Source organism: Sorex fumeus, unplaced genomic scaffold (assembly GCF_029834395.1).
Source record: "Sorex fumeus unplaced genomic scaffold, SorFum_2.1 ptg000157l, whole genome shotgun sequence".
Taxonomy (NCBI): Eukaryota; Metazoa; Chordata; class Mammalia; order Eulipotyphla; family Soricidae; genus Sorex; species Sorex fumeus.
Genome location: NW_026606214.1, coordinates 91,122 through 105,237, shown reverse-complemented (window position 1 = coordinate 105,237; position 14,116 = coordinate 91,122). Strand labels below are relative to the sequence as shown.

Here is a 14,116-nt window from a genome sequence, read left to right as displayed (position 1 = left end):
CCCGCACGGCAGAGCCTGGCAAGCTACCCGTGATGTATATGATATGCCAAACACAGTAACAAGTCTCATGATGGAGACGTTACTGGGCCCGCTTGAACAAATCGATGAACAATGGGAGGACCGTGACCGTGACACCCCCAAATCATACCTGTTGAAAAGACATTCTGAAATAATTTCTTTCTATAGCTGGTTACAAGAATCAAATGATGATATGCGGCCACTATTGCGGCCGCGCAATTTTGGATTTCTGATATTTTACTTATTAAGCCTGGAAGTATTTCTGCCGAGAGTCAGATAATTATGAGACTGGTTTCTGTGGCTCTAGAGCCATGGCCATGCCAGAGAGCCGCTCGTGGGGGGCAACTCGTGACCTCGGTAGGGCATGAAGGACGAGCCCAGAATGCCCCCCTTCCCATGAGGTTTCAGTCGCCCCTGTCACGACCAGCTCATTCCTGGCTTTCCAAAAAGCTCCAAGGCGGCCACCATCTTGGTGTCCAGAGGGAAAAAGGCAGAAGGAAGCAACATCCTTTTCCCTCCGGGCAGGCATGGTGGCATACAACCCCAATCTTTTAAAGGAGTGGTGGTAGAAAGGATCCCTACCTACTTTTACCACTAAAAGTAGCTATTTGATCTTTGCCAAATATTTAACTGTCTAGATCTTAGTTTTCCCTGTATGAAAATAGGCAGATTAGCCTGGCAAGCTACCCATGATGTATTCAATATGCCAAACACAGTAACAACAAGTCTCATCACATACATCATCATTGTCCTCCCGTTGTTCATCGATTTTCTCGAGCGGGCCCAGTAACGTCTCCATTGGAGACTTTGTTGTTACTGTGTTTGGCATATCGAATACATCACGGGGAGCTTGCCGGGCTCTCTGAGAGGGGCGGAGGAATCGAACTCGGGTCGGCCATGTTGGCTGTGTTTAAGGCAAACACCCTACCGCTGTGCTATCGCTCCAGCCCAACAATAAGTTTCAGAAAAATAAAATAAAATGGAGACATTACTGGGCCCGCTCAAGCAAATCGATGAACAACGGGAGGACAGTGTGACATTGTGTGTGAGAGGAGATAAAACTATAGAGGAACATAGTCTGTAGAGATGATAACATTTTTTGCAATCTTTAAATAGTATATATTAGCATATTTTTCCAAAACTGTTATTTTGGAGGCTTTTGTTTGACCTCCTGATATAAATGCAACTGAATTTTTAAGACTCACCACCAGAGGTGTTTTTGCCCTCTCTCTAAGCAACAAAAAAGCTGAACTTCAAAGTAGGCAATCATCTAAACGTAATCCTCAATTTATAGGAATTACACATGAGTGATATAAAGAGGATGAAATGAGCCAAATTCAGAATATGGGAAATTCAACCCAGTGACTCAATCTACACAAATACTGTCAAGGAAAAAACACAGACGAGAGGCTATAAGCTGTTGTAGATGAAAAGACATAGGAAATACAATCAAGGGAAATGTGGGAACATAGTTTACATTCTTTTTTTCTTTTTTGACTTTTTGGGTCACACCTGGTGATGCACAGGGGTTACTCCTGGCTCCGCACTTAGGAATCGCTCCCGGCGGTAGCTCAGGGGACCATATGGGATGCTGGGGATCCAACCCGGGTTGGCCACGTGCAAGGCAAACGCCCTACCTGCTGTGCTACATTTGCTCCAGCCCCTACATTCTAATACAACGTAACAAGCATAAAAAGAATTTTAGAGAAAATTAGAAAAATATAAACATGGATATGAGATGGAATGTTATAAACTCCAAATATTACTTAAAATAATTTTGTTTTGTCTTGGCCATACCCAGCGATGCCCAGGGGTTACTTCTAGCTCTGTGCTCAATAATTCAAGGCGGGCTGGAGCTATAGCACAGCGAGGAGGGCATTTGCCTTGCACGCGGCTGACCCAGATTCAATTCCCAGCTTCCCATATGGCCCCCTGAGCACCACCAGGAGTAATTCTTGAGTGCAGAGTCAGGAATGACTCTTCATCATCGCTAGGTGTGATCCAAAGAGAAAAAAAAATTCAAGGCAAGCATACTAACTGCTATACCATCACTTAGGCCCACATTTAAAATAATTTGTAGGGGCCAGAGAGAGAGCACAGGGAGGATGAGACACGTGCCTTGAATGCAACTGGCCACGTTGGATCCTTGGCACCAGAGTCCTCTGAAACTTTACCGTGGAATGTGGGCCCCGCTCTCGTCACCCTAGAATCGCCAGTGCACTCCTGAGCACTGCAGCAGGGTTTGAGCCCCGTGTCCTCGGCCATGTTGTTAAATAACGCGTATTTTACGTGTTCTGGGTGTATTAAAAGCATGGCCGTAGCACTGCGCTGCAGAGTCCTCCCGTTACTCGTCGATTTGCTCCAGCGGGCACCAAGAGCGGCTCCACTGTGAGACTCGTCATGGTTTGGACATTGCATATGCCAAGAGCGTGGCTTTCAAGTCAAGTCCTACGAAAACGACCACGTTCTATTCTGGAGGTCGGGGCGAGTTTCCAAGCAAGACATCAAAGCGGAAACGCAAACGTGGGCGGAAGCGAACGTGGCACCCCGCCCCCCACCGCGGCGTCCACAAACCCGCCCGGCACTGCGGAGGTCAGAGGTCAGTCGCCGCGGGGACACCTCCCCGCCCAGCCCCGCCGCGCCCTTCCGAGCGCCAGCCGCGTTCAAAAAGCCCCGCGGGCCCAGGAAACCCCGCGAGACCGCCGAGAGAGCCGGCTGCGCGCATGCGCGGGCCCCGGCGCGCGTCGGGCTGCGGCGCCGGACGGAGGTCGGGGGCGGGCGGGGCGCGGGGCAGCCGGAAGCGGGGCGGGAGGGGGCGGGGCCGAGTCGCCGCCCGAGGGCCGAGGGGGGCGCCGCGGCGCCGGGCGGCAGGTGAGTGTGGGCGGGGGGCGGGGGGCGGGGGGCTCGGGTCGGGGGGGCCCTGGGGGCCGGGCGGGGCGGGGCCGGAGCACCTGCCGCTCCTGCCGGGGCGGGGCGCGGGTGGGCGCGCCCGGGAGGCCGGCGGGGTCCGAGGGGGCGGGGCGGGGTGCCGCGTCGCCGGCCGCAGTGGCCGCGGGGTCCCGCCGAGCGTCCGCCCGGGGCTCCCCGCCAGGCCCGGCCCTGCGCGCCCCTCGTCGCCCGCGTGCGTCCCGACAGCCGAGGAAACAAAGGCGCCGAGACTCGGACCCGTGGGCCCCCCAGGAACGGCCTGTCTGGCTGTCGCTGCCCGGGAGCGAAAACGGCAGCGGGGTCGCAGGCAGCGGGGAGGGCGCGCCCGGCCCGGAGATGCCGGTGGGACGAAGGACCGAGCCCTCGGCCCGCGGCACCAGCCCGCGCCGCCCCCGCCCCGCGCCGCCCCGCCCCGGACACGGCGCCCGGCACCCCCCCCTCGCCGCGGGCCGCCGTTTGCGCTTTGCCGGAAGGGGCGTGTGCCCGGCCCGGGCGCGCGGGACTGGAGCGCAGGGTTCGCCCGTGAACGCGTCGCTGTCCCTCCATCGATTATTGTCATCGTTTTTTTTGCTTTGTGTCCCTAGTGCCCTTGACACGGTCCCATCCTAAGCGTGAGGCGGAGGGGTGGAGAACGGCTTAAAGCCGGGAACGTCGCTTCTTTGCCTGTCAGAGATGCGAGACCCGGAGGCGTCTTCAGCTGGAGGCGGTGTGGCACAAGGACGGGACAAGGGACAGCTCGGGGGGGGGGCCCCAGCGCGGGTCCACGGAGCTGCCCTTGGCGTCAAAGGAGCTCGTAGCCCCTGAGCACCGCGGGCTCTGGGCCCCAGAACAGCACACACGCGTGCACCAGGCCATTCCTTGGAAAGGGCTTTTACTCCGCCAAGGGGGGACAGCAGAGGGACAAGCCTCACGCCGACTCCCCCATGAAAACGTCTAGACTTTTCTAGGCGGAAGGAGAGTGGGGGGTGTCAGTACACGGGGCCAGGCTCATCCCTGCGCCTGCGCATGTGCTTCTTGCCCTTGGTCCGTCCGTGTTTAGAAATGTCTGGCCAGCTCCTGGGTGGGGATTTCGTGCTAATGAAGCTCGGGGGCAGGGGGGCAGTTCCAACCTGAAGGGAGCCTGGAAGGAAGCCGACCACGTCAGGGCGGAAGAAAGTTCCAGACAGGTGCCACACGCAGCAGCTCCCGCTCGCGGTGGCTTTGAGACCTATTGGTTGGAGAGTTTTCTTTCTGGCCTGTGTCGTTTCCTGGCCAGCAGCGCAGACCCCTTTCGGAAGGGACCGTAGTTCCCAATTCTTTGACTCCTTGGAATATAGGAGTTCTGGAAGGGAAAAAGCCCTGGGAGCCTCTTCTGTAACTGTTCGGGATTGATGGTGGAAGGGAATCGGAACCCTCTCTCAACCCGATTAATTTAAAATTTGGTGAAAGCTGGAGCCCTGAGAGGTGTGAGGACTGAGCCGCTTAAATTAGCACTGACTGTACCTGAAACCAGCAAGTTTGGTTCATGAGATGTGTGAAAAATCAGCTGTAAGATTTTTCAGACCCTCAGGACCTCAAAAGGGATGGAACCAGGGGAAACTGGGGAGGGTGGCTCTGGTTGCCGTCTGGTCATCAGTGACTGTTAACTCTTCCCAACTTGGCAGAACCAGCCACTGTTCATAGCTCTCTGGGTTATTGACCTTACCTTGGCCAGTGCTGTTACCCAGTTGCTTCCTGCAGACCCGGCCCTACACAGCTCCAGAGGGTCAGGAGCTCTCCTTGTTGTCTGAGACTATATTTGCAAGGGACACGTTGAGTTGATCCTAGATCAACTGTGTGACCCAGTGTGCTGAGAATAAGGGAGCTGGCAGGCCTGTGCAGGTTCTGCTTTCCCAGCACTATTCTGCCATCTTAGAGGGATGGCACTGCTAGGCTGCGTATAACTGTGGTCTAAGACACCTCATTTCCAGCATTGCCACAGCAAATACACATTATCCGTGCAAGACTAAGTCATTTTCTGCAGATATGATCAGTTCTGCAAGACCAGAAGTGGGAGTGAGCTGTGAGCTGTGCTTCACAGGAATACCCATCCCTCAGGCGCACACTAGCATCTGAGGTTCTCCAGGTGCAGGTGTGCAGAGTCCCAGTGGCACCCTGGGAAAGTTGCTCAGGGTGCTGACAGCTAGTGGAGAGCAGTCCCTTCCACTGGAGGAGAGGCACTTCATCGGAAGGCATAAAAGCAAAGGCTACAGACTAGCGGTAACAGAATGGCAAATCAGGGGCCTTGGAAGTTAACCCCAAACGAGATGAGGTGTATGCTCAGTCAGCGGCTGTCTCCTGGCATCCAGGAGGCTTGCAGCATCTCTCTGTACTGCCCTAGAGTCTCCCTGGAAGTCTCTGCCACCAGAGGTCTTGGCAGCAGCGGGCATGTTCCCAACCCCGAGCCATCAAGTCCAAGCAGAAAAGTACAACTGGTTACAGGGTTCGCCTTGAGTTTTGGTTCTCTCCTCTTGAGTTATTCCCAGACTTCCACATGCTTTGAAGTCGGCTGGGAGGCCCCAGGGCCCTAGCCTCACTGAATTTGGGTTTTTTCCTGTCAAAGGCATCCTGTTCCTTCCAATTCTGGCTTTTCCCTCCAAGAATCCCATGTACACATTTAGATATTTTGCCTGTGCCCCTAGAGCCCCTCAGTTGTCACCTAGTTTGCTGGCACTAGCAGCCAGGATCCATGCCTCAGGGCCCTCCCATTGATCGTCGATTTGCTCGAGCGGGCCCAGTAACGTCTCCATTGGAGACTTTGTTGTTACTGTGTCTGGCATATCGAATACTCTCGGTAGCTTGCCGGGCTCTCCGAGAGGGGCGGAGGAATCGAACTCGGGTCGGCCGTGTTGGCCGCTTGTAAGGCGAACGCCCTACCCGCTGTGCTATCGCTCCAGCCCTCAGGAGTTAGGACATGCCTCAGGCGTTAGGACAAATTCCAGATGTGGCGTCTTCCACATGAACATTTGGGTTTATTGGGGGATTTATTTATTGGGAAACCTTAGCACTTTATCCTACCAGAAGTTTAGAGTTTTGTGGGGGAGGGCCTCTCAAGTGGCACTCAGCTGACCTGGCAGTCAGCCCTGGAGATACTTAGCCAACTGGGCTAGATGGTTTAGTATAGGGAGGCCACTGGGCTACAACTTTAAGGTAACTGGGGTACTTCTAGGGCTACGGTCCAGCAATTCTGGGGTTTTATTTTTTATTTATTTGGGTTTGGGGACCACACCCAGAAGTACTCAGGAGTTAGTCCTGGCTCTATCCTCTGGAGTGACTCCTGGCAGTGCTCTGGGAATCAGATGCGGTCTGAGCATCTAGCTGAGGTCAGCACATGCACTGCAAGTCCCTTTTCTCCTGGACTCTCTCTGGCCCTTGGATAGAGTTTTTACAGTTTCAGCACTTGAATCTTGCTGAGTCTGAGGCAGTCAATAGATGAATTTTTTCCCCACTGAAAAGCAAAGAGCCTTGAGAGGCTGGGTGAGGGTACAGAAAAAGGTACCTCTGGTCAGGAATAGCGAAACAGTGACCACCTCTGCACGTGCGGGTCAGGCGCTGCCCGGAGAACCACCACCGCCCACTGTTTGCAGTGGGTTTCTGTATGGGGAGACACACGGCCAATCATTTCCAAAGCCCACATTTCACAGCCTTTGGCGGCTGTGACCTGATTCCTCTCAAGGCGTGGGGTTTCAGAGAGCAAATCTCCTCCGTGCGAAATTAACCCAGGCTTCAGGTCTTTACAGGTGAGATATTCCTTGCTGTGTCTGAGACTGGAGAGTCTCTGATTTTGGACCAGGTCAGGAAGAGTCGTGCATTCCGTGTGCTCTCTCTCTCCTGTGTCTGCAGAGGTGGGTCTAGTGTTGTTGGTTGTCACTGCTTGCACTTTATGCTTTTCTAAGGAGATGGCTGGGACCCCTCCCACACAGGTATGTATGAAAAGGAGTGGGTGAAGCTCTTGAAGCCTCCCTCACGGTAAGGGGAAAGGAAAGGTGCCGGACCTTAGACTGGCTTCTTATCACTGCAGCAAGTGGTGGGCAGGGGCCTTGCAGGCCAAGTAGGTGGCTCCTCTTTCAAGTAGAAGTTCAGTTTTCCTCCTCTCTACTGTGGCCAGGACCTCCCAGGCTCCCTGGGGTAGGCGAGGTGGAGATGCCCACTGGTGTGGGGGAGCCACGCTGATCCTTGGCCTCATTATTCTGTCAGGTTGGTTTGTCCCTCCAGGAAAGCTGCAGGCTGGGGACTAGGACTTTGGACCATGTCGTCAGCGGGCCACTCTCCTTGTGTGTCCTTTCGGCAGAGTGTGAATTGATTTTGGCCCAGTGGTGCTGCCAGCTCCACAGGGTGATGCAACCTGGTCTGTGGGAGCAAGGTAGGTAGCCCCGAGGCTGCAGTTTATCTGGAGCCAAGAACTGCCATTTACTCCTAACTCCTGAGCCAGACATTCCCCTGCCGTCACAGTTCCTGTAGACTTGAAGACTTCTCTTCCAGGTCCACACGAGGGCCAGGGCCTCTGCCTCTAACTTCTTAAAAGTCTCATACATCTCTTGCCATTTATATGGGCATTATTTTATTCATTAAATTCATTAAGCTTTTTTATTTATTTATTTTTTGCTTTTTGCATCATGCCTGGTGATGCACAGGGGTTCCTCCTGGCTCAGAAATTACCTCTAGCGGTGCACTCAGAAATTACCCCTAGCGGTGCTCAGGGGACCATATGGGATGCCGGGAATCGAACCTGGGTCAGCCACATGCAAGGCAAACGCCCTACGCGCTGTGCTATTGCTCCAGCCCCACAGTATGATCATTTTCAACTATTCTTGTCATACTGGTCCCTTCTCTATCTTACCTAACCTTCACGTCACACACACTTGTGGTAGATTCCAACCACTGACCAGTCCTCCTAGCCTTGTTTTCCCTGGCCTTGGATATTACTTGAGCAATTTATCTTGAAGTAGGAGACCTTTAATGATCTATTTGGGAGGGGGTAGGGGTGCTGAGAATTGAACTCAGGGCCTCATTCATGCAGAGCATGTATGGTACCACTGTATCCCCAGCTACTGTTGATCCTATTTAAAGAATGTGTTTAATTGGTTTTTGTCTCACGTGTGAAAAGTGGTGCAAATACAGTGTGTGAAAGTGTCATTAATTTTCATTTGTTTTTTTTTTTCAAATCTATTGAGTACATGCCATCTGAAAGCACTCTACAAAGAGATTCATTACCAGAAGATTAAAACCTAAACCATTTTATATTATTGCATTAATGACAGCATATGAGCACCTTTCAACCACAAGTATGTAGATACCTTAATTAAAATTCTTTCCTATTGGATGGCTAGGTTAAGTGTACAGTTAATTAAGAAGCATTATTGTTCTGAGATGTGGCCTTATAGCCACAGCATTTGACCTCAGTGCGCATCTTCAAAGTTTGGGCCAGAAGGGCCCTTTCCAGCAGAACCCCTCCGGATTATAGAACCATATGGTATAGGGGCTGGAGAGAGAGTACAGTGGAAAAGGCCTTCATCTTTGCGCGCAGCTGACCTGGGTCCTCTCCTTGGCACTTTATTCTGGTCCCCCAAGACCACCAGCAGTGATCCCTGAATGCAGAACAAAAAGTAAACCTTGTATTTCACCAGGTATGACCCCACCTCCCAAAAAAAGAGTCATATACTTGCTTCTGGTCTGAGTTTCTTTTCTTTTTTAAAGTTGTTCACGATGATTTATTATATTTATTATTCCAACACCAAGGCAACCACCATTTACATTTATTTATTTATTACATTTATTATTCCATCTTTCCACCACCATTATTTCAAATTTTTTCAGACACCTCCCAAACCTGCTTCAATAACAGATCCTAAATAATTAAATGGTTATTGGACTAGGAAAACACTTTGATATTCCGAGACAGATCCTGAGAAACGGGGTAAAACCTTCCCTGCCATGCAGGTTGGGAGGAGGTGAGTCAGAAGTAGAGGCAAGCCAGACAGTTCAAATGGCTGAATGCATGTTTGGCATACAGGTTGCTTGGGTTTGATCCTAGGTACCACATGATCACCTGACAGCAGAGAGTCACTTTTGAGTACTTCCAAGGATGTCGCCGAAACAACAACAATATATATTATTATACTGTTATATGTGTATACTATATATTGTTTTATATATATGTATGTTTTATATGTATAGGTGTGGAATGGGAATCATAGTTTTCCTGGGAAAGAAATTATGCGTCAGGGTAAGCAGGCTAAGCATAGTTAAGATTGACTGGTGTGGATAACTTCGCCACCTTTAAATTGCCTGATATGTGACCCCTTGGAGAATAAGGCAGGAGAATAGTGGTGGAGTTACGAGCCTCATAGAGAGGGTCTGATAGTGGATAGGGCAGGCTCTGAACCTATTGATTTGCTTCTAAAACTTGTGATCCTGTGTAACTATAAGCTCTCTAGAAATAAGCTGGCCTTGGGAGGGACAGTTTTTCCCTGGACAGTGCTTCAACTGCAAGAAAATATTTAAAATAAGCTTTCCTAACAGAATCATTAGCACTGTCAGATGTATTGAATTTCTAATTAACATTAAAGACTTTTGCCCTTTCTTCCAAAGTGAAATGACTTTATAGAAAGGACATAAGGAAGTGTTTCACATTACGCTGATAAGATCCAGCTAATATCAAGGAGTAGTGCAGTAATTAAATCCCAGATGGGCAAGGCCCAAAGTGAGCCAAGAGGAGGTATATGTGATAAGTGAACCATCTATCCTGACTTGCTGTATTCACCTTTATTACTCTGCAGCTTCTGTGGCTGACTTCTGGCAATTACAATTTACTGGTTTTGGTGGAGAAAGACCCGAGTAACATTGATGAGAAGAGCTACAGACTTCTGTACCCATGATCTTGAATATCATAAAGATCCCAATTACCTGCAGTAATATTGCTCTATACTATAAAGCTTTAATATTCTGTCTCTGGTCTTATTCCCAGGTCAAGAATGAATTCCAAGAAATTTTTAAAACTCTTTCATCAATCTAATCTTTAGTTGACTTAGCCTTGGAAAAATTCATTGGATCTTCAATAGATGAAACAGTAACTGACACTTTTAAGACCTCTGACCATCAAAAAGTATTAGGGATGAAAATCTAAGATACATTCCTACCACTTTAAGAAGTTTTGGTGTGAGCAAACAGTCTAACAGATCAGCTTTTTTCTTTGATCATCAAGGTGCTAACCCAGCTGAGGAAAATACCTTTATAGCAGTGTTTTTACATGTGTCTCACCTATTAATGGGACAGGAAATAAAATCTGTGAGTCACAATGAACGTTCTTTTAAAAGAGTAAACTATAAAACATCAGAGTATTTTATGCCAGTCTTTTGCCAGAATCTTGCATATTGCAAGGAATGCTAAGGTCAATTTTATTACGTGAGAAATATAATTGATGGAGGGAATTTCGAATATGTATTGATTACAAAACGTTCAGTGATTTGATCACTGGAGTCTGGTTTTTATTATAACAAGGATGAGGTGCAGTCTAGTTTTATTTCACATTTGCAACTAAATGTGAAGTCTGAGGTATTCAACTGTGATTTGGTTACAAACTGCATTTTTTAAAAAAAGATGTTATCTAGGTTATATGTACTTTTGAGTCAATGGCAATTATAAAACCTTACTTCATTGCATTCTAATAAGCTGGTACAGATTACCTTTAAAATGGATCCTTTCTTTAATAAAAAAAAGAGGAATAATGAAGTGAAATATGCAGAAGCATGTTCATGTGCAACCGTTGGATCTGGAAGTGTGCCTGATGAAAATAGTGAGAAAAATATTGGCTCTAATATGCAAATGTCGACTTCATTTGAGCCACATTTCAAGAAGAAAAAGGAAAACATAAGACGTTATAATGAAGATTATTTAAAATATGGTTTTATCAAATGTGAGAAACCCTTTGAAAATGACAGACCTCAGTGTCTTATTTGTAATAATGTTCTTGCAAATGAAAGCTTAAAACCTTCAAAATTGAAAAGGCACTTAGAAACCCAGCATGCTGAACTTATTGATAAGCCTCTTGAATATTTTCAAAGAAAGAAGAAAGACATAAAGTTAGTAACACAGTTTGTTAGCTGTTCGCCTGCTGTTAGTGAGAATGCCTTATTATCATCATATTTAGTGGCGTACCGTGTGGCAAAAGAGAAAATAGCTCACACCACTACTGAAAAGATCATTCTTCCAGCATGTTTGGATATGGTACGCACAATCTTTGATGATAAATCGGCTGATAAATTAAAAACCATACCTAGTGATAGCACAGTATCTCTCCGAATTTGTACTATTGCTGAACATTTGGAAACAATGCTTATCACTCGGTTGCAGTCTGGTATAGACTTTGCCATCCAGCTTGATGAAAGCACTGATGTTGGAAGCTGCTTAACACTTTTAGTTTATGTCAGATACGCATGGCAAGATGATTTTATGGAGGATTTTTTGTGTTGTTTAAATTTGACCTCACACCTAAGTGGATTGGACATTTTTGTGGAATTAGAAAAATACGTTGTGGGCCAGTATAAGCTAAGCTGGAAAAACTGCAGAGGAATAACAAGTGATGGCACGGCAAGCATAACTGGAAAACAGAGCCGAGTAATTAAGAAGTTGCTCGAAGTCACTAACAGTGGTGCTATGTGGAATCATTGCTTTATACATCGTGAAGCTTTAGTGTCCAGAGAGATTCCACCAAAGCTCATGGAAGTATTGAAAAATGCAGTGAAAGTTGTTAATTTTATTAAAGGAAGCTCACTGAATAGCCAACTACTTGAAACATTCTGCTCGGAGATTGGAACGAGTCATACCCACTTACTGTATCATACCAAAGATCGGTGGTTATCTCATGGCAAAATACTAAGCAGGGTTTATGAACTCAGAAAAGAGATACACATTTTTCTCATTGAAAAAAAATCTCATTTGGCAAGTATTTTTGAAGATGACATTTGTGTCACGAAATTGGCATACTTAACTGATATTTTTGGCATTCTTAATGAACTGAGTTTAAAGCTACAGGGGAAAAATAATGATATATTTCAACACATAGAACGTATCCAAGGATTCCGGAAGACATTATTGCTCTGGCAAGCGAGGCTTAAAAGCGGCCGTCCTAGTTACTACATGTTTCCAAGGTTTCTGCAACACATTGAAGAGAATATTATTAATGAAAATATTTTGAATGAAATAAAATTAGAGATACTGTTGCATCTCACTTCTCTGTCTCAAACGTTTAATCATTTCTTTCCAGAGGAGAAAATTGAAACATTAAGGGAAAACTGTTGGGTAAAAGATCCCTTTGCTTTTCGAAACCCAGAATCAGTAATTGAGTTAAACTTGGTGCCTGAAGAAGAGAATGAATTATTGCAGCTTAGTTCTTCATATACATTGAAGAATGATTATGAAACATTAAATTTATCTGCATTTTGGATTAAGATAAAGGAAGATTTTCCTTTGCTAAGTCAAAAGAGTGTCCTCTTGTTATTACCATTCACAACAACTAGTTTGTGTGAGCTAGGGTTTTCAGTTTTAACCCAGTTAAAAACAAAGGAAAGAAATGGATTAAATGGTGCAGCAGATATGCGGGTAGCATTGTCTTCCTGTGCTCCTGACTGGAACGAACTTGTGAACAGACAAGAACATCATTCCTTTAAATCAGTCTGACTTGGTGTTTGATTTTATTATAACTTATTTTGTGATAATTTTCTGTTCTATTTAAGTTGTTCATATCACATTTTGTATGAATGTTTTGCTTTGTGTTGTATTTAAACACAGATAATGTAATTTGTTTATTGAATAAAAATTTAATGAACTATCAGGACATGTGTGATGCAAAAAGATCATTCTGTAGTGAAGCTTATGGTCTGAGTAGGAAGAGAAGAGTAGACTTAATTGAGTAAGCAGTGTGATACTTAAGAGTTAATGCTAAAAAAAGAGTTAATGCTATAGAAAGAATTCTAATAAAAGATCAGGAGAGAATTTGGGAACCAAATAACTCACAAAACTCTTTGTAGACCATTTTAGGGTGTCTTGCTTTTTGTCTGTGAAGTGGAGAGTAACTGTTGGGTTAATCAGAGCAGAGTCCTGATCTAAATAAGGTCTTGAAAGATTCATTTTTAGGAAATGGAGAGATTGTACAGTGGCGAGGGTGCTTGCGTAGCGCTCAGGTCAACCTGGGTTTGATCCCCGCCGTTTCATATGGTCCCTGAACCCAGCCAGGAGTGATCTGGGTGTAGAGCTAGAAATAAGACCTTAGTACTGCCAGCTGTAGCCAGAAAAAACTTATTGAAGATTCTCCTCCTCCTCCTCCTCCTCCTTTCTTCTCCTCCTCCTCCTCCTCCTCCTCCTCCTTTCTCCTCCTCCTCCTCCTTTCTCCTCCTCCTCCTCCTCCTCCTCCTCCTCCTCCTCCTCCTCCTCCTCCTCCTCCTTTCTCCTCCTCCTCCTCCTTTCTTCTCCTCCTTCTCCTCCTCCTTTCTTCTCCTCCTCCTGCTCCTTTCTTCTCCTCCTCCTCCTCCTCCTTTCTTCTCCTCCTCCTCCTCCTCCTCCTCCTTTCTTCTCCTCCTTCTCCTCCTCCTCCTCCTCCTTTCTTCTCCTCCTCCTCCTTCTCCTCCTCCTTCTCCTCCTCCTCCCTCCTCCTCCTCCTTCCTCCTCCCTCCTCCTTTCTCCCTGGCTGGGGTAGGAGTCGTGTTGGGGGAGGAGGGAAGGAAAAATCGGGACAATGGTGCTGGGAAGTTACACTGGTGGAGTGGTGGGTGTTGGAACATTGTATGACCGAAACCCAATCATGAGCAGCTTCATAATGCTCTATCACAATGGTTCAATAAAATTAATACTTAAAAAAAAATCTGGGGGAACAAAATTTTTTTAAAAAAGATTTGGATGTATGTAATTGGCAATGATTTTATTTGACTGCCAGTTCCATCCAGGAAGGAGAGGGCATTAGTTTGCAGTAAGGGATGTCTTAGAGCATTGTGCCCACCTCCCAGACGCATAAAAGCAGATTTACTGATGGGCAAGAGTCAGCTCCCATGGAGACGTGTACTCCAAAGTTCAATATTTTTTTCTCTTCTCTCCATTGTCAGCAAGGTCAAGTTGACTGAAGTCAGTCTTCTCCAACCATCGGTAGCACTGGGTCCCT

General features: G+C 47.3%; 1 protein-coding gene across 4 annotated transcripts; it reads left to right on the top strand.

Annotated features, from left to right (window-relative positions):
* Window positions 1-2,842: 2,842 nt before the first annotated feature.
* FAM200B (family with sequence similarity 200 member B) lies at window positions 2,843-12,796 on the top strand. 4 transcript variants are annotated; one of them, XM_056107294.1, is made up of 3 exons: window positions 2,857-2,889; window positions 7,162-7,327; window positions 9,932-12,796. In XM_056107294.1, the coding sequence occupies exon 3, from the start codon at window positions 10,657-10,659 to the stop codon at window positions 12,640-12,642; it is 1,986 nt and encodes a 661-aa protein (XP_055963269.1). In that variant the 5' UTR covers window positions 2,857-2,889; window positions 7,162-7,327; window positions 9,932-10,656; the 3' UTR covers window positions 12,643-12,796. The 4 variants fall into 4 exon arrangements, with proteins under 4 accessions (XP_055963270.1, XP_055963269.1, XP_055963267.1 ...); XM_056107292.1 differs by having other exon boundaries at window positions 9,744-12,796; XM_056107295.1 differs by lacking the exon at window positions 7,162-7,327 and having other exon boundaries at window positions 2,843-2,889.
* The last annotated feature ends 1,320 nt before the right edge of the window (window positions 12,797-14,116 follow it).